This window comes from Mixophyes fleayi, chromosome 2 (genome assembly GCF_038048845.1).
Source record: "Mixophyes fleayi isolate aMixFle1 chromosome 2, aMixFle1.hap1, whole genome shotgun sequence".
Classification (NCBI taxonomy): domain Eukaryota; kingdom Metazoa; phylum Chordata; class Amphibia; order Anura; family Limnodynastidae; genus Mixophyes; species Mixophyes fleayi.
The window spans coordinates 169,450,867-169,476,133 of NC_134403.1; the positions used below are offsets into that span (position 1 = coordinate 169,450,867).

General features: G+C 40.2%; 1 protein-coding gene across 4 annotated transcripts in view; it reads right to left on the reverse strand.

Annotated features, from left to right (window-relative positions):
- Nucleotides 1-25,267, reverse strand: part of CAMKK1 (calcium/calmodulin dependent protein kinase kinase 1) — a 293,477-nt gene that overhangs the window by 122,523 nt on the left and 145,687 nt on the right. For all 4 annotated transcript variants that reach the window (XM_075194965.1, XM_075194968.1, XM_075194966.1 and 1 more), the window contains exons 4-6: nt 21,071-21,124; nt 7,056-7,107; nt 388-521 (exon numbers count right to left, since the gene is read on the reverse strand). In XM_075194965.1, coding sequence (XP_075051066.1) covers nt 388-521; nt 7,056-7,107; nt 21,071-21,124 — 240 coding nt within the window. The remainder of the gene's footprint in view (nt 1-387; nt 522-7,055; nt 7,108-21,070; nt 21,125-25,267) is intronic.

Genomic DNA, 25,267 nt, shown 5'->3' on the forward strand with positions numbered 1-25,267 from the left:
ATGCAGTTATGACGTACCTATCAACATTGTTACACAGTCTCCATGGAAACAGAAGTATGTGCACAGCTCCAAAACCAGAAGGGGGCCATCATGTACTGACACCCCACACACTCACCTCTGAAGTGACACATCCCCCTCTCTCTCCCTTTCACCTGTAAGGTAGTGCACCTTTACCCATTGCAGTGACATATAGACACACCCCACCACAATCTTACCTCTCCTCCTGAGCAGTTGCTGCTGCTTAGTCTCTCTTTAGTAAAACTTGTAGGAGATCATGTACAAACACACACATTAAAGGTCATCTGAAGGTGGAAAGCCACTTTTAGGACTAATCTATTTACCTTAATGTTTGCAGGGCATTTAAACAAATTAATTGCTTATACTTACCTCAACCAATCTAACAATATTAACATGGTCCAATTTTTTTAAAATGGCTATTTCTTGGTATACTCTGTCCAGTGGGGCCATTGGCTTTGTTTGTTCACCAGATGCAGTTTTTGATCCTCTGGGCGGAGGTCGACCTGTGCATAAAACACAAAAATTGATGGAAAATATATTTTCAAAGGGGTGGTTACTTAACGCTAATAAAATCAAGTGCGACTCCAGACACAGGGATAGGAAAGATCTCTATACCATTTTTTTATGATTCATTTATACATTATCAAAACATTATACAATGGGTAGACAAATAAATAAAAATAATGCTCAACAAAATACAGGTGCCGACTACATAATTGCATAACAGCATGTATAACAACAGTAAGGTTTAGGAATCCAGGTTGTGGTAATAAGTTTGTTACTTATACATGAAATAGAATACAAATGGAGAAAACGTAAATGGAAAAGGATTAGGGATACACTAGAGGACAAAGCTCAATAGTACCAGACATTGCAAGGCAGCGGTTGCAAAAGGCAAACTGTAGAAGTAAAAGACTTCCATGTATTGGCTCTGAAGTCATGCATCATTTGACCAACAATAAAAGCTCCTTCTCTTGCCTTAAATCAGCAGTCTGTGCAAAAGTACCTTTTAAGCATATATATGACAGTCACACTTAATTATTTTATAGAATTGCTGTTTACACCAAAGACAGAAAGAGTTATGACAGCTAACAGACTGTATATGGCATTATAAGGAAGAGTGGAAGGTTACCTTCACTGTCCAGTCTCCCCTACACTCATAAGTAAGATACTAGTAAATAATGTACTATTATTAACCTAATCTTGAAAACAACCTGTTGTCAGAAACTCACAAAGTAAGGCAAAATTGTGACTTTCAAGAATGACCATCACAAAAGGGAGGTACATTCATGTAGAATGAAAAATAAATAATCAAGTACTGCTCAGCCAAGACCAATTTTTGACGTAAATTGAAAGGGAGTTGAGTCAGCGGATATCAAGTATGTCTTCAGTCCAGGTTTCATTTCATGTACCGTACATTTAATTTTTACATTTAATTTTTTGGAGAAGTACCTAGAGATTGTCATTGCCCTCAACCCCACCAGCTACTATCATCAAAAGATGTAAAATGTTGCACTCCAACAGACTGTCATTATCATGTGCAAATACTACATGCATTGCATTAAAATTAGGCACATTTCTGCAAAAATAAACATAATTTGAGCTGCCGTGGGGGAGGGGGACACAAGTTTGTAAACAACTTTTGAGGTTTATTGCGGGTGTTCCCATTTTAATTTTTTTTATAGAATTATTATTAGAGATGGTCACTGACCCCCGTGTTTTGGTTTTGGATTCGGTTTTGGATCTGGATTACCGTCGTGTTTTGGTTTTGCAAAACCGCCATTGCGTGTTTTGGTTTTGGTTTTGGTTTTGTTTTGCTATTTTTTTGGAAAATCCATGTTTTTGGGCCTAAATTAACCCAATTTAGTGCTCCAACTGTTTTAGAGACAAGTAATCTAATTGTTGAGGTAATAAATCATCCAAAAAAACTGTTTAATTCTTCGTTGGTAGGCCTATTCTACACACAAAACAGATTGTCTTCCTCTCCATCTATGCATATTGGCAATGCAGCCATCGTCTTTGAATGTATATTACACCCTACACTTATAGTTAAATATGTAAAGAAATGGAAAAAGCCAGTTTGGTTTCTGTCTCTCAAGGCCCCCCTCCACTTGTATAAAATACCAAAAAATTCAGCCATTATAGACTGTACAATATTAATTGACATGGAAAAAGCCAGTTTGGTTTCTGTCTCTATAGGCCCCCCTCCACTTGTATAAAATACCCAAAAATTCAGCCATTATAGACTGTACAATATTATGAAAAATGGACAAAGCCAGTTTAGGGTCACTCTGTCTATGACACCCTACCCTTAAGGATAAATTGCCCTAACAGCAGCCTTTCAAGATGGTATGTGATATGGAAATGCCACAAGTCCCTTTCCTCTTTGGGGGTAGATTGCACCCTACACTTACATAGAAAGTTTTAAAAAGATGTTATCGGCATCATCTTCAGCTTAATCCTCACCCTCATCAGTGTGTACGTCATCATCACAGACTATCAATTCATCGCCGCTTGAATCCGCCATTAGAGAACAGTCAGTGCTTGGATGTCTTGGATGGTGAAGGCCTTCCTCGTGGAAGATGTAGTTCATTTTTATAAACATCATTTTCTCCACATTTTTGGGAAGTAACCTTCTACGGCGATCACTGACTAAGTTCCCTGCTGTGCTGAACACTCGTTCAGAGTACACACTGGAGGGTGGGCAGCTTAGGTATTGCAAAGCAAGTTTGTACATGGGTTTCCAAATGGCCTGCTTTTCTTCCCAGTAAGGAAAGGGACTGTCTGACATTTCCATATCAACTACCTCTTGAAAGTAATCCTCCACCATCCTTTGCATGTTTATACTCATATTGGATGGAGTTATGGGCAAAGTGACACATTTTTTTGAAAAATCCTTCAAACCAGCCCAGATGTTAAATTGTTCTCGTCTGCCCCCTGTGTCTTCCCTGCTGCTTTTTTGGAAATTTAATTTTTTACGAGCAACAGCTTGAGAAAGTGAAGGAGGACACGTCGTCAAGCCGAGGCCCAGTTCAGCGGCCAACTTGCTGAGCAATAGCTCCTTGCAAAAGTTCACATCTCGCTCATTTACAAGTAAAGACTCAATGTAGGTTTTAAACCTTGGATCAAGCACAGTGGCCAAAACGTACTGATCCGAGTTCAAGATCTTAATAACTCGAGGATCATTGTGAAGCGAATTAAGTACTTGATCGACAAGGCCAACATACTTTGCTGAATTGCTTGCTTTCAGCTCCTCCTTCATTTTTTCAAGCTGCTTTTCCAATAGTCTAATTAAAGGAATGACTTGGCTCAAACTAGCAGAGTCTGCACTGACCTCACATGTCACAACTTCAAATGGTTTCAGCACCTTGCACAGCACTGAAAGGATTCCCCACTGTGCAAGAGTGAAATACATCCCCCCTCCTTTCCCAATGTCATGACTTGTGCAATATGCTTGGATGGCTTTGCGCTGTTCCTCCATCCTCTGAAGCATGTACAGGGTGGAATTCCACCGAGTTACCACCTCTTGCTTAAGTTGGTGGCAGGGCAAGTTAAACTGCTCTTGCAGCTGCTGTAATCTCCTACATGCTGTGGCTGAATGCCTGAAATGGCCTGAAATTTTACGGGCCACCGAAAGCATCTCCTGCACCTCACGGTTATTTCGTAGGAAGCTCTGCACCACCAAGTTGATGGTGTGAGCAAAACAGGGAATATGTTGGAAATCACCCAGCTGTAATGCTCGCACTATATTGTTGGCGTTATCTGAAATGACATACCCTGGGGAGAGTCCGAGTGGTATAAGCCATGCATCAATCACATCTCTCAGTTTGCGTAACAAATTGTCAGCCGTATGCCTGTTAGAGAAGCCGGTGATACAAAGAGTGGCCTGCCTGTGATAAATGTTACGTAGTGGTGTACATGCTGCTGCTGTTCCTGCTGGTGAAGGTGAATGACCAACCCAGTGGGCTGTCACAGTCATATAGTCTTTGGTTTGGTCACTTCCACTTGTCCACATATCTGTGGTTAAGTGAACAGTGGGCAGAATGGCATTTTTCAGCGCAAGCTCTACATTTTTACACACTTTTTGGTATAGTTGTGGAATAGCTTTACGGGAGAAATGGTGTCGCGATGGAATTCTGTAACGCGGACACAAAACCTCAATTAACTGTGAAAAACCAGCTGCGTTTATTGTGGAGATTGGACGCAGATCTAACACTAACATTGCAGCCATGGCGTCTGTGATTCGCTTGGCGACTGGGTGACTGCTGTCATATTTGCTTCCCCTCGCAAATGATTGTTTCACAGTTAATTGCTGAAATGTAGGACTGCTCATTTTATTCACCTGCCTCTGGGATGACGATTCACCCCCAGCAGCAGCAACAGCAGCAGCAGGACTAACGCTTTCTTCAGAGGAATCAATAATAGTGCCGGAGTCATCCAGCCTTAAGTGGGATGCCGGGCTAACTCCGAGCGCTACTGAGGATATTGATGAGGATGGTGTGGTGGGTGTATTTTGTAGCCGTCGGTATGCGGAGGGTCTTAGCTGATGAGGGAGTGCTTGTATTCTTTTGGGAAGAACTTTCAGCTTTTCCCAACACTTTGCCATGAACTCTCGTTAAATGGCGTAACATAGACGAGGTTCCAAGATGGTTAAGGTCCCTCCCTCGACTGACTGTGGCTTCACATACACTACAAATGGCTATACAATTGTTGTCTGGATTTGGGTAGAAATAATTCCACACATAAGAAGTGGATTTTTTTGTTTTATGCCCAGGCATGACAATGGCCTTTTTCTTGTCACGTGCCAGAACTGCTGCCACTGGTGCAGGACTTACACAAACAACCTCATCCTCATCAACATCCTCATTAGCGCCCTCGTCGCCTACACAAATCTCCCCCTCATCCTCTTCTAATTCCAAAGTGGCATCCTCAATTTGGGTATCACCGGCTACACTCGGGCTATTAAGGCACACATCAGCAGAATGCTCACGATTAGACATCCCACTGTTGGATGGACTCTCCACAGGGATTGTTGTCATTTGTGAATCAGAGCAAATATTCTCCTGTAATGCCTCACTGTTATCTTGCAGCTCGGCTTTGACGCGTAACAGTAGTTGTGCACCAATTGTAGGCTGGGTAACTTTTTGGGATCTACCACTAATAGCCAAAGGTGAAGGCCTCATTCTCTCTTTGCCACTGCGTGTGTAGAATGGCATGCTTGCAATTTTTTTTTTATCGTCACTTAACTTTTGCTCAGTTACACTTCTTTTTCGCTTCAATACAGTAAATTTTTTTTTGGTTTTTGTTTTTTGCACTAATTTGAAAACACTCTGTTGTTTGACATCGCCTTGGCCAGATGACGTACTGGGAACACTAACATCAGGACTGGTGACAGAACCTGGTTGCTCATTCAGATCATATGTGGACTGCTTTGAATCCATTCTGAGCGCAAACCACTGGGGAGTGCTAAAAATTATTTAGTAGATTCTGCTGACAGTTATGACTTTTGACAGCCAGAAATATTAATGCACAATTAGGGAGGACACCCCAAAAGCACTGAGGAGTGCTAAAAATTATTTAGTAGATACTGCTGGCAGAAATGACTTTTGACAGCCAGAAATATTAATGCACAATTAGGGAGGACACCCCAAAAGCACTGAGGAGTGCTACAAATTATTTAGTAGATACTGCTGACAGATATGACTTTTGACAGCCAGAAATATTAATGCACAATTAGGGAGGACACCCCAAAAGCACTGAGGAGTGCTAAAAATTATTTAGTAGATACTGCTGACAGATATGACTTTTGACAGCCAGAAATATTAATGCACAATTAGGGAGGACACCCCAAAAGCACTGAGGAGTGCTAAAAATTATTTAGTAGATACTGCTGACAGAAATGACTTGACAGCCAGAAATATTAATGCACAATTAGGGAGGACACCCCAAAAGCACTGAGGAGTGCTACAAATTATTTAGTAGATACTGCTGACAGAAATGACTTTTGACAGCCAGAAATATTAATGCACAATTAGGGAGGACACCCCAAAAGCACTGAGGAGTGCTACAAATTATTTAGTAGATACTGCTGACAGATATGACTTTTGACAGCCAGAAATATTAATGCACAATTAGGGAGGACACCCCAAAAGCACTGAGGTGTGCTACAAATTATTTAGTAGATACTGCTGACAGATATGACTTTTGGCAGCCAGAAATATTAATGCACAATTAGGGAGGACACCCCAAAAGCACTGAGGAGTGCTAAAAATTATTTAGTAGATACTGCTGACAGATATGACTTTTGACAGCCAGAAATATTAATGCACAATTAGGGAGGACACCCCAAAAGCACTGAGGAGTGCTAAAAATTATTTAGTAGATACTGCTGACAGATATGACTTTTGACAGCCAGAAATATTTATGCACAATTATGGGGGACACCCCAAAAGCACTGAGGAGTGCTACAAATTATTTAGTAGATACTGCTGACAGATATGACTTTTGACAGCCAGAAATATTTATGCACAATTATGGGGGACACCCCAAAAGCGCTGGGGAGTGCCAAATATGAAGAAAAAATAATAAACCTCTATCCTCCTCTCTGCACTAGCGATTTTGGTTAGAGCAATTGCAAGAACAATATTGTATTCTCTGTCCCTGCTCTAATTAGCCTATGACTACACCCTGCTCTCTCCCTCTGTCAAATGGCGATGGATTGCTGTGGAGGCGTGTATTTATAAAGTTGAAGTATCGCGAGAACCGAGCCCCGAGATCCGACGACGTCACAATGACGTTCGGCCTCGATTTGGATTCGGAATGGGCGGGAGAGTACCGAGCTGCTCAGCTCGGTACTCGGATACCCAAAGTTCGGGTGGGTTCGGTTCTCGGAGAACCGGACCCGCCCACCTCTAATTATTATACAACACTTCAAGGTTTGTTAGTAGTTCATTGCTGACATTGTGTATCTTTCCAATAGGAGACTACTATTCAAAACAAATTATATGTAACACCATTAAAGCCATTCAAATACATACGTGGGAAACCATATTGCTTTAATAATCTCTTTTTCGAAAGAACTTTCATGGCCTGAAAAGAAATAAAAAATGAATTAGTGTAATATATCTTGTCAAAGCTGATAAGAAGCTATTTGTTGCACCACAACAGTATTCACTTAATTACTGAACAGAAATGATATCCCATGTTTGTTAAATGGAAATAAATTGTAAAATTACCAAAACTGGCTGCACAGGGAAGTTTCACTAGTTGGGATCAGGGATGATTTCAGCAAAAATGTCGGAGTCTGCAGTTCTTACAATTGTATTCAAAGGGTTTTTTCACATAATATCCCACCTCCCTATTGCAATGTGTGGCAGCACCTTTTACATTTTTGCCTATAAAAGTGGCATTACACAAAATAATAATTATTGCCCCTTACAAATATGCTTTAAAATGTTTTTAACATTTACTCCATATGAGTTATTAAATTGATAATTTTAATACAGATTAAATGAACGTGCAAATGGCAGCAGAATGATTCCGAACAAAGGCCAAATTATCCTTAAAAGTGAAACAATTGCTTATCAGTACCATGCATATACATATTCCATCATATATAATATTAATATTATTGCACCTCATTGCACTCTATGAAGAAATATTATAATTGCCTTTCTCCAGAATGACAAATTAATTACTGAACTATTTTGTGGCGAAGACAGCAGGATCTCAATAAGACAACTCCAGAAAACTTGATGGAAAAACCTGTTGTTCATGACGGTGGGGTATCATGCTAGTATGCTGCCAAGAGGGCATACTGGAAACTGACTGGAAGGGTAGCATCTTTACCAACTCATTCGCTTAGGAATGGTTGGTTTTCAGGTTTTGCCTTTACTCTATTAAAAAAAACATAAAAACCTGCCTGATCAAGACACTATAACAATCCATCCAGTAGGGCAGTCCATCTGGTGGCCCAGATAGCCCTTGAGGAGTTAAAACAATACATAACCAGTATTTGTGAATCTAAGAAAATAAGATTAAATTATATCAAAATTGCACCTCATTTAGTGCAACCAATAAAAGTACATTTAGAGGATGGCCAACATGACATTAAAGCTCCTATACGCCCATTACAAAAGCCCTACTGTGGTATTACTTCTTATTTATTTTAAACAAAGCAGCTTGAAATCTAGCAAAAATAGATGGTTTCCCTTTTTAACGCAAAACATCAGCTTACAAAATAGCTTTAGAATTCACATTTGTTATGTCTCTGTATTTAACTCTTCTGCATGACAAAATACTTTCTGCAAAAATGTCATGTAATAAAGATTTATAGTTTGTCTACACAATTACGTGGAGCAAACTTGACAGTTTAATTTACACTAGTTTATTTTACTTCTGTATCACAGGCTCAGGTTTTCATGATTACATTTGTGATTTCTAAATTGGTTCTAGTTCATGTTTTTAGTTTTCTTCAGTAAAATATATGTGCTTACCATTATAGTCATTTTAATTTATATGCAATTAAGTTAAGCAGGATGTGTCATATTGCGTGCTGCAATTAAACAATCTAGATGCAATGCACACAGATATACATACACATATTCTCCAATGACTGCATTGTCCTGTCCTAATCAGGCTGCATCTTTCTATAACAAAACACTCACTCCAGCCCTAGACAATGCAGCTCCAGTTACTACAAATAGTCTCCGATGATCCAAATCCCAACTATGGCACACCAAACAGACCCGCTACCTGCAAAAGTTCTCCCATACTGCAGTACTGCAGAGCACCACTGGAGGAAATCTCGTTTCTATCCCGATTTCCTCCACTATAAATTCGCCTCTTTGCCACCTTCGACAAGATATGTCCTAATGCCAAATTCCTCACTCCACTCACCTTTACCTACACTCCCTGTCACAATTGTCCCAATCTCCACTCTGAGCCACATGTGCTCCTCTTGTTTCAGTTGTGTCCGCTTCCATTTAGAATGAAAGCTCTCTAACAAGAAGGGTCCTTCATACCCTTTGTTTTCAGGTTTTATTTTTCTACCTTGCATGTCCCTGTTTTATGTATGCACTGTATTCTCTAATGTACAGCGCTGCGGAGTACTGTGGCGCCATACAAGTCTACTATAATAATAGTAAAAATAATAATAAAAATCAGGGCCGGATTAAGGGAATGGAGGCCCCTGGGCTAAGGGGGCCTCCATTCCCCCGTGAGGGCCCCCCTCGAGATCCGAACCGCCCCCAAAGCACTTACCTCCTTCTCCTGGCATTGCGGTCCTTCCCCGACGCGCTGCACGCTCTTTACTGAGGAGATCTCGTGAGAGTGAGACTCACGAGATCTCCTCAGTAAGGAGACTACAGCGCGCCGGGGAAGGACCGCAGTGAAAGTGCTCAGCAGCACTGATCGGGCCGGGGGCGCCCCCGACCGATCAATAATGCTGTTGAGCACTTTCAAGGGCCCCCTGGATGCCCGAGGCCCCTGGGCTGTACCCCAGTTAGCCCTATGGCTAATCCGGCCCTGATAAAAATACAGCACCCATCTGGTCTTCCCAGCGACATGCCTACTTTCAGTTGTCAAAAATCCAACCTCCTACCACTTCTCATTTAGCCAAGACTTCTCCCATTGGCTTATGCGAATCTTGATCTGAAAACCCATACACTTTTTTGGAAATCTAGGCATACCCGTGCAAATTAAGGAACATGATATCACAAAAAATGACACTGCCTTTTTGAAACTTGTAAATGAAGTGCACAATGCCTAATTGACCAATTTGGCTTCACTCTCCCCTCGGTACTGTGTGTATGGTGGGCAAAATGCTTCAATGCTGGCATAAGCCACCATGCAAATGAGACTGTATCTGGTCAGGGTAAGCTATATGTTGGGCACAGAGACAGGTTATACATACCAATCCGGCAGAAACTCTAGTTAAAAGGCGTCCTACTTTTAAATGACTAATGTATTGGTACGTACAAGTCCCCCACCAACTTTTACTAAATACGTTACCATATCTTTTAATTTTCTTTTTGGTTTACAGCCTTATATTAATATATCATCAGGGAGAATCTTATCTTCATGGCCCTGGGACAGAACACATCGCTACGGTGATCTCTACTTTGGATACATTGCATCCACACAGCTTTATGTTGTGTCCAGTGCAATTGAGGAAAAATCAACTCTGCCCAATGACATAAATGCATGGCTAAAAAGCACAAAAAGAAACCAGAAAGAAATACAATGTATGTAAATGTTACATGTGGTAAATTAATGACATATAATGTCACCTTTGAACAGCTATCATGTCTGTAAACTTTTCAAATAGGATGTCCACAAAATTGGATACTATGCTGAACATGAGTGGATTGCCATCTTTAATCATATCCAACAATTAGAAGCAGCAGCGTTAAGGATTTACATACTTGATAATGAAGAGGTAAGAATCTACCGACTGTGAAAGCAATGTATTTCATTTGTTGGCACTGCCTAGCGATACAAAAACTCTGGACTAATATCTTCTGAGTAACAGCATTCCAGATTGAATGCTTTCCAGAAATAGCGTTTTAAATGTGTTTCTGTACAGTAAGCTGCTTGCCTTTTTATTACTTCCATGTGGAAGTATGGTACAGTGGCCTTCGTCTGTCTAAATAAGCTTTATAAAATAGAGATGATGGTCTCTGCCTATATGATTGTTAAGCTTGGGTTCCGAAGTATTTGAAATACATTATTTTCTTCCACTTAACCCCTGTACAGCTAGCTTACATCTTTCTTAGGCTTAGCTGTCTCTTGACCGTTCACACCCCTTTCTCTCCAGCTCCCTGTTGCTTTTGTTCCCCATTCTTCTTTAAAGTAGTTACAATAAATAGTGAACAGTATATTTTTTTGTATGCTTTTTTTTAGATATTACACTGTAATACTGGATTGTTATGTAAATCGCTTGTAAACATGAATAAAAAAAAAAGAGTTATGAAAAAAAAAAAAAAAAAAAAGAAGAGAACATGAACTAATTAAAAATATTGCTTTTACATAGAGAGGACTGAAAGAGGTTTGCTAGCAATAATCAGGAATCAAATGACTCATTTTTATTATGATGCCGATTCCAGCTTGAGACATTCCAATGTTCCAGTCATTAGGGGATGTATGAGTGGTCACATCCTTTCCTTTCTCCTGCTTTATGTTCAGTACTTGTATTTTACCTTACTAAACAGATAATCGCATTTCAATAAACAATTGTTTTGCTAGGATTACAAAGCCCAAAAACAAAGAATAAGGATGTCTACTTTTTAGATATTTCACTATTGACCACCCACCCCTATTTTGATAGCAGGAACTAGCTTTCTCTGAACATTATTCAACAAGCATTTGTGTCTGGTGCTTGTCTACGGATCAGGGGTGAATTTCTAAAATAAAATGTTCTGTGACATACAATTTGTCATTATAAATATAAAATACCCAATTTTTGTAAAATTGTGGTTTATTATCAACTATAAACTTCTCCCCAGAAAATCATTATTGAGGCCATGCTTTTCAGACAATGAAGGATAAAAATAATCTGATTTTTTGGTTCGATACATCAAATGCAAATGCAGCCTTTTACTATATATCATTCTAACAACAATGACAGGTCTACACAAGACTGATACTTGTAGAGTAATGTGTGGGGTTAGTGGTTTCCCACAAACATGGAGATTTACTTAGTGATACTTTAATACCATATTGTTACTATAAACAAAAAAGTAATTCTTGTAAGTACTTTTTCTTTCTTTAAATCTACAGTACATTTTTCATCTGCTAGAATGTTTTTAAATCTGCCTCCTTTACACAGAATTCCACAGGCATTATGGGAGAGCTGCCAGTCAATAAGAGGGAGGAGACGGTGTTTTACGACAAAGGTCTATGTATTCACAAAACAAGTTTGGCTATCCCCCCCCCCCCCTTCCCTCCCAATCACCTGACTTGCTGGCATAAAACAATTTATGCAGAACCTTATTTTTTTAGTTTAACAGACACAGACTTGAGGAACTTGACTTTTAATAAAATAATGGAATGGTTCTAGGCTGAATCAAATGTGCTTCTCAAGAGCAAAATTCAATCTCTATTTCCAAAGGAATAATCATAATATGAATTTGATTAAATCATATGTATGGCTTAATAATAGTATAGCACTGATTCTGTTCATTCCAATCTGCATCTATTGCAGTTCTGATCACTAGCAGGAAACAGATATGGCTAACTTGGGGCATTTTAATGTGACATATATTGAAATTCTGAGTAGTAAAATAAATAATGAATACAGTTTTACAATGGACTACAAAAATAGTGCTACCTGTCCAGTAGCAAACCACATGTGATAACGCATATAAATGCTATGCATTTGCACATATATATATATAAATATATCCATTGGAATGCATAGGTAAACCTCTGTACCACTTGGTCTATTAATTTCAATCTGAATTGCTCGCTTTCATCTCCTCGCTCCTCCTGTGCTTGTTCCCCTCTTCTGACTCCCTTTGTGCCAGCTGTCTGTTTGCCCTCCCTTTAGGATGTAAGCTCTCATGAGCAGGGCCATCTTCCCTCCTGTCTCTCTACCTACTCTTCTGCTCCAACTTCGCAATAGTTGCTATGCCTGGAGTCTCTGAAGTCATGGTATCACTTATTTATTGTTCTGTACTGTTTTCCTGTATGGTATACTGTTTTTATTGTGTACGGTGCTGCGGAAATTGTGTGGCGACATATAAATAAAAGATAATAATAATCTGCTTGGAAAGCTCTGTACACTAATTAAAATGATCAGTGTAGCCAACCACTCTTCCCAGGCACATCAGTGCAGGGCGGGTAGCTCTATGGGGGAGCGGACCCACCAAAATAAAACTACCAGCCATTGTTGGGCTCTTCGCAACCCTCCTGTCGTGTTGTGTGGAGGCGGTGGTAATTGATTCCGCTACGACAAAAAATGTTTAAACAGTTAACCTGCCTGGTCCCGACATTGCCGCTTTAAATTTGAATTCATTCAGGTTGTACTGACGTCAAACAGTACTGCCAGAGAGCTGACCAATCAGAAGGATTTCCTGTCATCCTTCTGCTTCCATCGGATATCTGCAGAGTAGTTTTTCAGGTAAGTCTGTCAATATTACTGTCGTTTTTTTCATGAAATTGTTCTTTTCTTGCATGTCTTTTCCCCGGCGGATTTTTAGTCATCGTGCAGCTGTACCAAACACGTGTGGAGGCTGGTGTAATAGGGAATATCGGGACTCATAGGGTGTCAACTTTGCCACCTTAGGGACCATTTTCTATTATAATGAAACTAGAGATGAGCGCACTCGGATTTATGAAATCCGAGCCCACCCGAACGTTGCCGATCCGAGTCGGATCCGAGACAGATCCGGGTATTGGCGCCAAATTCAAATTTGAAACTGAGGCTCTGACTCATAATCCCGTTGTCGGATCTCGCGATACTCGGATCCTATAAATTCCCCGCTAGTCGCCGCCATCTTCACTCGGGCATTGATCAGGGTAGAGGGAGGGTGTGTTAGGTGGTCCTCTGTCCTGCTATATCTCGTGCTGTTCAGTTAAGTTCTGTGCTGTTCAGTTAAGTTCTGTGATGTGCTGTGCTGTGCTGTGCTCAGTCCAGTGGTGCTGTGTCCTGTGCTCTGTCCTTCTGAGGTCAGTGGTGCTGCTGGGTCCTGTGCTGTGTCCTGTTCAGTCCAGTGGTGCTGTGTCCTGTGCTCTGTGCTTCTAAGGGCATAGTTATTTCCCCATTATTCCCAAGTTTTTAAAAAATAAAAAAAAAGTTATAAAAAAAATTAAAATAAAAAGTTTAAAAAAAAAATAATTATAACCAAATTTGCAAAGCCAATCCAGCAGTATATAAGCCCATTGGTACTGCAATATTACCAAGTTCACACATTCAGCAGTAAAAGTCCAGTGGTACTGCTATTACAAAGTTCATTGATTCAGCAGTGTATAAGTCCAGTGGTACTGCTATTACAAAGTTCACTGATTCAGCAGTATAAGTCCAGTGCTACTCTCCTGTGCCGCATATAATTTTTAAAGGCTTTGCCGAGTGTGTGTGGCTTAGGGGTACGCTCTCTTGTGCTACATATAATGGAAAACCAAAATTTGGAGGATAAAGTAGGGAAAGATCAAGACCCACTTCCTCCTAATGCTGAAGCTGCTGCCACTAGTCATGACATAGACGATGAAATGCCATCAACGTCGTCTGGCAAGCACGATGCCCAATCTCGTAGTACCGGGCATGTAAAATCCAAAAAGCCCAAGTTCTCAAAAAATAGCAAAAAGAGAAACTTAAAATCATCTGAGGAGAAATGTAAAGTTGGCAATATGCCATTTACGACACATAGTGGCAAGGAACGGCTTAGGCCCTGGCCCGTGTTCATGACTAGTGGTCCAGCTTCACCCAAGGATCTAAGCCCTCCTTCCCCCCCTACAAAAAATTTAAGAGAGTTATGCTGTCAGCAACAACAACAAAACAGCAAAGAACTCTGCCTTCTAAACAGATGACATCACAAATCCCCAAGGCGAGTCCAAGGGTGTTGTTGGTTGTGAACCCTGACCTTCCCATCACTGTACGGGAAGAGGTGACTCCATCCAGCATTTGCAGCACGCCCTCTGCATATGCTGGAAGGATCACCCACAGTCCAGTTACAGATTTGGCTAATGAAGGTGTGAATGTTGCACACTGGAAGGAGGATATTGATGTAGCTGGCGCTGAGGAGGATGTTGATGATTATGATGCAGACAGATACCAAATTGCCTTTCTCAATTTCTATTTATATTCTAGATTATATATTGGCTGAAAAGTTTTCTGTTTTACTCCTAGTGGAGAGGGGATCTGATGCAGACAGATACCAAACTGCCTTTGTCTATTTCTTTGTATATTTGAATTTCTAGTTCTACAGTCTATGCAGGTTGCTTTATTTATATTCAACTACAAGTGTAGGGCGGGGGGGCATAGATAGCCACTAAAGTAACGTGGTCCATTTAATTTCACTTTCTTGCTCCACAGTCTGTGCAGCCTGCTTTTTTTATCTTCAAAGTATTTATATTTACAAGCCTTGCAATCTAAATTAACTAGAGGTAGTGACGTGGTAGAACTCCAAAAGGCAGTTTGGAAGCCCCTGTACAAACTGGCTCTATTTTTTAACTGAGTTGTCCCCCCTCCAGTGTGTACTCGGAAAGAGTTTTTAGTGCAGCGGGGAACCTGGTCAGTGAGCGGCGAAGGAGGTTGCTTCCTCACAACGTTGAAAAAATGATGTTTATAAAAATGAATAATCAATTCCTCAATGAAGTACAGCACTGCCCTCCAGACAGTACAGAGGGACTGTGGTTGTGGAGTCCAGCGGGGACGAATTGATAATGTGTGAGGAGGAGGAAGTACACACTGTAGGGGGAGAGGAATCAGAGGTTGAGGATGAGGACGACATCTTTCCTCAGTAGAGCCTGTTTAGTTTGTACAGAGAGAGATGAATTGTTTTATTGGTGTGGGGGCCCAAACAAACCAATCATTTCAGCCACAGTTGTTTGGTAGGCCCTGTCGCTGAAATGATTGGTTTGTTAAAGTGTGCATGTCCTATTTCAACAACATAAGGGTGGGTGGGAGGGCCCAAGGACAATTCCATCTTGCAACTTTTTTTTGGGCATTATGTGACCATTCAACAGTCGTTTGCCATGTTCAAAAAGTAAAAGAAAATGCCAACAAATTCAATAAATTAAATCAAAAGTTAAATGCCCTGTCATTATTTAAAACAAGAGGTTTTGACGTGCTAGAATTAGTGTAGTGTTAAGATGTTATAAACACTACACTTGGAAATTGGAGGAGGTATTCTGGCCCCGGTATCAAATTGGGTACCGGGGCCACCCCACTACGCAGTCCAGATACTTGTTTGGTGGAATTCAGACCAGTTGAGGGTTTTATTATTATATTGTGGGGACCACTCTATCTATACCACACTACAACTCTATACCACTCTATTTAATACTTTAATTCTATTTAATACTTTAATTCTATTACTAATTCCCATAAAGAGGAACTGCAGCTTCTATTTAATACTTTAATTCTATTAGTAGTTACCATAAAGAGGAACAAAATAAACCAATTTTACCAAAAGTATAATATGACTTACAAACACTACACTTGAAAGATGGTGCCTTTAAATGAAAAAGTCAGTCTTCATTGCACGACTATGTGCAACAGGGACAGTTTTTTGGTTTACAAAGTCAACCAATAACACTTCGACCCTGTCTGTCTTTAACATACTTGATGGGATCTCAATGACGAATGGTCTGTACCATGTTTGGAGGAGGTATTGTGGCCCCGGTACCAAATTGGGTACCGTGGCCACTCCACTATGCAGTCCAGATAGAGGTGTATCAGATATTAAACAACGTTGACTGTTGCTGCAAAAATTTTAAATAATATTGTGGGGAACACTACACTACGCAGTCCATAAACTTTTTGGGTGGAATTCAGACCTGTGTAGGGTTTTTTAATAATATTGTGGTGACCCACTCCTCCTTGCAGTCCAGGTATATTTATTGGTGCGAATCATACAAGTTCAGGGTTTTTAATATATATTGTGGTGACCCACTCCTCTACGCAGTAGTCCAGGTACATTTATTGGTGCGAATCATACAAGTTGATGGTTTTTAATATATATTGTGGTGACCCACTCCTCTACGCAGTCCAGGTACATTTATTGGTGCGAATCATACAAGTTCAGGGTTTTTAATATATATTGTGGTGACCCACTCCTCTACGCAGTCCAGGTACATTTATTGCTGCGAATCATACAAGTTGATGATTTTCTTATTATATATATTGTGGTGACCCACTCTTCTACGCAGTCCAGAAAGATACCTCGTTGCAACGTTTTGGACTAATAACTATATTGTGAGGTGTTCAGAATACACTGTAAATTAGTGGAAATGCTTGTTATTGAATGTTATTGAGGTTAATAATAGCGTAGGAGTGAAAATAAGCCCAAAAACTTGATTTTTAAACTTTTTATGTTTTTTTCAAAAAAAATCCGAATCCAAAACCTTAAATCCGAACCGAGACCTTTCGTCAAGTGTTTTGCGAGACAAATCCGAACCCCAAAAATAATGAAAATCCGGATCCAAAACACAAAACACGAGACCTCAAAAGTCGCCGGTGCACATCCCTAAATGAAACCACTAAAATCCTGTAACATCACATGCAAATGGTTAAAGAAAATGCAAATAAAACACACAATATGAATAATGCACAAGAATACAACAAACAAACAAACAACATATCTAACAAACTGCTCTGCTAGGTCCCTTGCAGCAGTATGACTGAACTGACCGAAACGCCCTTAAGTCACTCACATGCAGTTTCTTACGCTAGCTGCAATGTGATTGGTTGGCGTTGAGGGAAGTACCAGACACTCCTTGCTTTGATCACACTTTAATAGAGATTAATTGAATCTGTTTATGTGAAAATATAAAACAAATTACAATACTGCTGAAGCTCCAATTGTGTCAATAGCTTATTAATTTCAAAGGGGTTATGTAGAGCTCCTACTCCATTGAAATGAATGGGTGAAAACAATGAATGGGCAATTGACATGAATGAGAAAATTACAGAACGGCTCTTGTCAACCCCTTGTGAGTATGAACACAATACAGTCTCAATTAGGGTTTTATTTTCACATGCAGTTAGATTAGTTAATGTTTTAGTCTAATGTTCCTCTAATGGAATGAGATTTATGGGCACTGCACTATGGTACTACAAATAATCAATTACAAACTATATGCATGCACTTTAGCATGTATTTCACAGTTTAGCTATACATTACATTTTTTTTTATTAAGTTAGCAAAGATTTATAATGCTTTTGAGGTTTACTGCAGACGATGGGGTTGTAAATATAGGTATTGAAAACCAGTTGTGTAAAGTGTAGACAATGTTCTCTCTTAAACATTAGAAATTAACTCAGAGCACTCCATAGTACTTTACGGGGAATTAACACTTCTGTACTCCATAGGCAACATCCAAATTGACACAAAGCCAAAGGAAACAAACGCCTAACAAAGTGTGCATGCACAGATCCATTTGCTTATATTATTTTTGGACAATCAGTATAAAAATGCTTTACGAATAATTGTTTGAAATAAACTCCTGTGTGAATGAGACCTAGTTCTCAAAAATCTCCTCCTGCTGTAAAACAGTTTATTACCTGTCTACAGGTTTTATTCTAACATTACTTGAGGTCATTGCATTGCATAAACACATGTTCGTTACATTGGTATATGTTAGAGATGTTCACTGACCCCAGTGTTTTGTTTTTGGATCTGGATCAACTTCGTGTTTTGGTTTTGGCAAAACCGCCCTCGTGTGTTTTGGTTTTGGATCCCGTTTTTTTTTTCTAAAATTTCTTTTTTTTTTTTTTTTAAATCACACGATTTGGCTCTTTTTTTATCCCTACATTATTATTAACCTCAATAACATTAATTTCCAATAATTTCCATTAAATTTTTGTCAAGTGACAAGAACACTGCTACTCCTCCTGTTTCTGTATGAGTAAAGGCACTGAGCAATGGCACTGGAGAATGGAGAGTGGCAAGAACACTGCTACCCCTGTTTCTGTGTGAGCAATGGCGCTGGATCTCCTGGGGAGGGAGGTGCTTATGGAATCCAAAACCCGCGAGATCCGACAATGCACCAATGATGTTTTGCCTCGATTCAGATCCAAGGACGCGCAAAAGTAATGAGCTGGCTCTCAAGGCTACTCGGATCCCCTAAGTTCGGGTGGGCTTGGTTTTCAGAAAACAGAGCCTGAGCATCTCTAGTATATGTGCCTTCTCACTAAATGTACTATTACTAAAAACAGTATATGTTGTTGCAATGTTCTTATAATAAACAAGAATTAAAAAAAAACCCAATATGGTTAGAAAGAAAAACAAAAAGCATGTTCTATTATTATTATTATTATTATTATATGCCACAAAAGGGTCTGCATCGCCGAACAAGACATATATAGAAAGCAGTGATCCATTACACACTACATGATACATGAAGAACAAAATACAAAGACCAGATATACTGAATAAACAAATGTATAGATAAAATGGTAATGCAGATCAGATTATTTATGGGGCAATGAGTGACAGTGTTGGTAATGACCAGTGTTAAGTAGGCCTGGGCTTAAGAACAGGGCTAGGAAAGCAGGCCAAGAGGTACAGAGCATGTTGAAATAGTAGAAGGAGAAAACAAGGAAAGAGGGCCCTGCTTTTAAGAGCTTAGACAGCGGCAATTTTATTTAACACCGTTTCCTCCTTTTCAAGCAGTGTACATCATATTTGCCGATTTGGCAGCATGATGTCCGGGAGGGGACTCGTTAGGCCCTGTCAAACGATACCAATACCGGTCTATCACAGCAGGGGGTGGGGCCAGGATGGGACATTTGGTGTACATATTGTAGCCAAAATGATCCTTTTCAGGAGGGTAGTGATGGGGAAGTAGTGTTCACTACCCTAAGCTCCCTCGCTGGCTTCTTGAATATTATATTTTAATTTAAGAGTAGGCACATGAGCAATAATAGTTTGGCTACTCTTACATGTAAATATAAAAGCAACAAAAGCCAGTGACCGTAATCAGTGGCTGCATGGGCTGGGTTTGGTACTGAAGGAAAGAGGCAGTATGGTTTTGTTGCTGATCTGTGCAAGATCAGTGTATAATGCTATAAATAGGGCCCTGGAATCTGGCATAATGTGTTGGCATTAAATGCTGGTACACTGGGTAGTAGTAGAGGCTAGAATACATGGAGCACCTGGCTGCTCTTGGGCACAGGAGGTTGGTATAACACATGGGGGTCACTACTGCTAATGCAACCAAAGTGTAGGACTACATTTTAATGCCTCACATGTATGAAAATGAGCTACACTGATGTGATTAGCAATGCAAACCAATGTACAAGAGCATATGTTAAACAGCAGAAACACACTAAACAATAGGAAATCATCATCAGTTATTTATATAGCGCCACTAATTCTGCAGCGCTGTACAGAGAACTCACTCACATCAGTCACTGCCCCATTGAAGCATGAAGTCTAAATTCCCTAACATATATATACACACACACACACTCTAGGGTCAATTTTGGTAGTAGCCAATTAACCTACTAGAATGTTTTTGGAGTGTGGAAAGAAACTGGAGCACCCAGAAGAACTCCATGCAAACACAAGGAGAACATACAAACGCCACACAGATAAGGCCCTGGTTGGAAACTGAACTCATGTCCCAGTGCTGCAAGGCAGAAGTGCTAATCACTAAGCCCTGTTTGTCACAAACGCTCAGCTTGCCTTCGATACAGCAATCTGAAACAGCTGGCCATGACTGGAGTCACCTTAGTCACTTTCCAATGAATACACCTTTTCTGCCACCATGAAGAATTTACTATGGAGTCCTTGCATTTACCAAAACCACTACTTAATATTTCACTTAAAGCACATACACAAGTGGCATAAGCCTCACTTGGCTCTGTAAATTCACAAAGAATCACAGAGAATATGCTAGATTAAATGTACTTAATCCAAAAAATGTTTCTAAGGCTCAAGAACAAAACCGTTAATAACAAGACTTACACGGGAAATATATGTAAAACTCTGCAACAATGCTTTATTATATATAGAATAAAAAATAGGTGGACACTTGATCACTTTTGTACCCCATCTAATGTGGCTATATATTCTGACATACAATTATATACTCGGTAGCTGGACACATTATACAACATTATTGTGGATGCTGTACACTCTACAGAACACTTCTGGGGCTACGTCATATATTCTATACAGGTCACTAACAAATCACTGGCCATGATTGACACTTTGGTTACGGTTACAAATTTGAAGTTCTTGGCAAAGACTATTTGGAACCATATTTATTCACCTCATCAGTGTTGGCTTTGTGTATTTATCCCTTCCAAGCACTAGATATCTACAAGTATTAAACTCACAACAAGTTTGAAAAATTACAGTATAGTCATAAATCAAATATCACTTACATAATACTTGTCGTCGCTTTGATTGTAAGCCAGTTTCACAACACCATATGAACCCTATAAATAGAAAGAAAACATGATTACCTCAGAACACTACATTCCAAACACTTTACCTTTTAAACAAATAGCATAAAAGATGAGGCATTTTAATGTTGTTATACAGACAGACTGATTGCTGGAAATGTTCTGTTTGTTAGATTAGGCTGATTATGCCAATCGGAGAGGAGCTGCTTCAAATTTGCCCATATGAGATTGGCAGTAGTGCACTCTTTGCTAGAGAGTCACTACAATCTTTACAATGGTACAAGTTTTAGGCAGAAGTCAAAGTGGGCTGGTATACAGTGATATTCCATGGAGCCAATGCTTCTACTGCTTTCATTGTAAAACTATCAAAATTCCATTCACTTACATTTTCCATACCACTTCAATTTCGACCACTGGTTTTAGTTCTATAATATAACCACTTGCACAACAGAATTATTACTAAAATCTAGAGATGTTCACTGACCCCCATGTTTTGGTTTTGGCAAAACCGCTCTCACGTGTTTTCATTTTGGTTATGGATCTGTATTTTTTTTAAAAAATTGCTTAAATATGCTAAAATCATATAATTTGGCTCTATTTTTGTTCCTACATTATTATTAACCTAAATAACACTAATTTTCAGTCAATGTTGACCACCTCACATGCCACAATATTGTTTTCATCCACTTTCAGCCAAAAACTACAGCGAGCTGGCTGGATACTAAGTGACAGAGCAATGGCACAAACACATGGCAGTTCATAGCACATCTAGGTAACATTGCCACACAGCAGTGGCAGAAAAGAGAAGTTGTGAAAGATGGAATTGTCCTTGGGCCCTTCCACCCACCCTTATGTTAGACATAGTGCCAGAGGTACTGGCAGCTTGTTTTGTGGGGGCCCAAACAAACCAAGCACTTGCGCCACAAAAGTGGCACTTCTTATCACTCACTCATAAGACACCTTTTGAACTAATTCCTTTTGTTTTCTCAGATATCGGGCCCTTCACTAGCTTGCCTTTAAGATTTCTAGGCGTTCTGTAAATAAAATTGGGGTGCTCAGGAAGAATTGGGCCAATATTATTGTCCTTTTTCAATAACCCCCAATGTTTGTTTACAATCCGTTCAATTTCTTTATATTGATTGTTAAATCTCATAATAAATTACCATTGTCTATGTTCGTTATTGGGATTATTTTTATTTCTTATGGTCAAATCTTTGTTCAGACAACTTTCTCTGTCTAATACATAAGCTTTTTCTCTAGCTTCTTTAATTAGGGAATCAGAATAACCCTTTTGTTTGAAATCAACCAACAGTCTATCAACTTGACTTTTAAATTCAGCAGTTTCAGCAATTTCTTCTACATCTAACAAACTGTCCATACAGAATATTCCTTAACCATCTTGAGTGATGTCCACTTGAGGATGGAATAAGAGAATTTGAATCTGTGGATTTTTTGTATAATTTGGTTTGCAATACACTCCTTTATATAAATGGTGAGATCAAGGAAATGGACACCAATTTTACTGATGTAAAAAGAGAGTACGATATTGAGTTGGTTGGAATTAAGATATTCACAAAATTCCTTTAATTTCTCCGTACTTCCTCTCCAGATAAACAATAAATCGTCTATAAAGCGAAACCAGGATACCAGGTCTATAAATAGTTGTCTTATTAGTATGATCATATATGCCTTGATAAAGACTTATGGAAGGTCGAAACTCTTTGGCTACTCTATGCCTCCAGCCTGGGACTGACCGCCTTGTGTCCAGAAGTTCATTACCTATCCAGTGGATTTCTTGGAAAAAAAACATGCCATTGCCTACTCCTCACTATACAACTTGAATGCCTCAAATCCAGCTCCTCCTGACTTAGATAGGAAGATAAATGCCTACCTGCGTTCGTGTAAACTCCCGCAACTATCTGAATCAGAAATTGAATTTCTCAGTTCTGATATAACAGACGAGGAAACCCTTATAGCCTTACGTAGTATGAAGGTAGCTTCTGCCCCGGGGCCGGATGGCTTCCCTGCTAAATATTAAAAGAAATTTGCAGGGATCCTCAGCCCAAATCTGACTGCTTGGTTTAACTCTATATTCGATGGGGCTCCCTTTGACTTGGCCACAACCTGAGAACGGATTACTGTTATCCCCAAGGAGGGTAGAGACCCTTCTCTTTGTAGTAGTTATCGTCCTATATCCCTACTTAACGTAGACTTGAAAATATATGCTAAAGTTCTCGCAAACAGAGTTAAATGCATTCTCCCGAAATTAGTACACCCTGATCAGGTTGGATTTGTCCCAGGCCGGCAGGCAGCAGACAACACCAGACGGACCATAGATCTCATTCAGCATATTAATGAGCATAAGCTACCCTCCCTCCTTCTATCCCTCGACGCTGAAAAGGCATTCAATCTCATTGGCTGGCCCTTCATGATAAAGACCCTCTCGGCTTACGGCTTCAAAGACTGCTTTCTCAAAGGGGTCTCCGCCCTGTATGTTAACCCAACCACTTCTGTTCAGGTGAATGGGTGTTCCTCCCCGCCTTTTCAAATTTAAAATGGAACACGACAAGGTTGCCCCCTCTCCCCACTCCTGTTTGCCCTTACCATAGAACCCCTGGCCCTGAAAATACGACAAAATCCCAATATCTCTGGCATACAATTATCTTCCAGCATCTACAAGATTGCACTCTACGCAGATGATATCCTCCTTACCATTACTAATCCTCTAACATCGTTACCAAACCTTTTTCAGTAGCTCGATAACTTTTCTATAGTCTCGAACTTCAAGGTCAACACGGCCAAGACGGATATTCTGGATCTCAATATCCCGCTGAAGTTGAAGCAGCTTCTGGAGCTAAATTATCCATTTCACTGGAATTCCGACAGTATGAAATATCTGGGCATAGCAATTACTAGAAAGGTAGAAGACCTCTACCAAGCAAACTACCCCCAATTGATAGCCTGCCTTAAGAAAGACATGATTTCTTGGGAGAAGCTGAAAATATCTTGGGTGGGCCGGATTACATCAGTGAAGATGAATTTGCTCCCCAGGTTGCTTTACCTTTTCCATACCCTCCCCATCAAAGTCCCTCCCTCTACTTTTAAAATGCTGCAAACTTCTATCATGCGCTTCATTTGGTCAAATAAGAAATCCAGGATCTCTGCTCGTATTCTACAACGCTCTCCCATGGCAGGTGGCCTCGGCATTCCCAATCTTCGCAATTACTACTATGCGGCACATTTAGCTCAATGTGTCCAATGGCATTCTCCGCCTGGGACCAGGGTCTGGGTTGATATAGAATCAGACCCATTAGGAGGCTCACCAATTTGCTCTATCCTCTGGCTTTCAGCCACACAGCGACCAGCCCTTTCTCGAACTCACCCGGTAATAGCCCTCTCCCTTTCAATTTGGTCTCGGTGTAGTAGAATGGCATCTCTATCTCCCGGCCCCCAGATACTTATACCTCTTTGGTTGAACCCAGCCTTTATACCAGGCCTCTCACGTTCTATGTACACAAAATGGGTGAGGGGAAGGTAAATTACTGTTGCTAAACCACATAACAAGGACTCTAACGTTCCCTCAGTTCTCAGAATTGAGCGGTGTGGTTTCACGATGGGACAGTTCCACCAATACTTACAAATCAGACATTATCATCAGCAGGTCAAGGCTCAGTTGTCTGGCAGACCCCCCAATGTGTTTGAGACTTTATGCCTATCGGGACCATCCTCAAAAGGTATAATCTTAACACCATACAATGCCTTACTCCCCATCTCCACGGAGACCAAGGACCGTTTTCAGACACAGTGGGAGGCAGATTTGGGAACGTCCCTAGATCCAGAAGAATGGTCGGACATCTATGAGTGGACAGCTCGTTGTTCTATAAATGTCCGTACCAAAGAAAACGCCATTAAATTGTTACATAGATGGTATTATGTTCCCTCTAGGCTTCACATCATATACATTCATACACACATGGTGGGACTGTCCCAAACTGCGCCCGTTCTGGACAGAAGTTCTCGCATTAGCAACGGCTGTCCTCGATACTCCTGTGCCCTCTGATCCTAAGCACATATTATTGCCTCTACCTCTCCCAGACCTTCCAACACACACCCATAAGCTTCTTCGGCATATAATCAGCGCAGCTACCTGTCAAATAGCTGCCCACTGGAAGAACC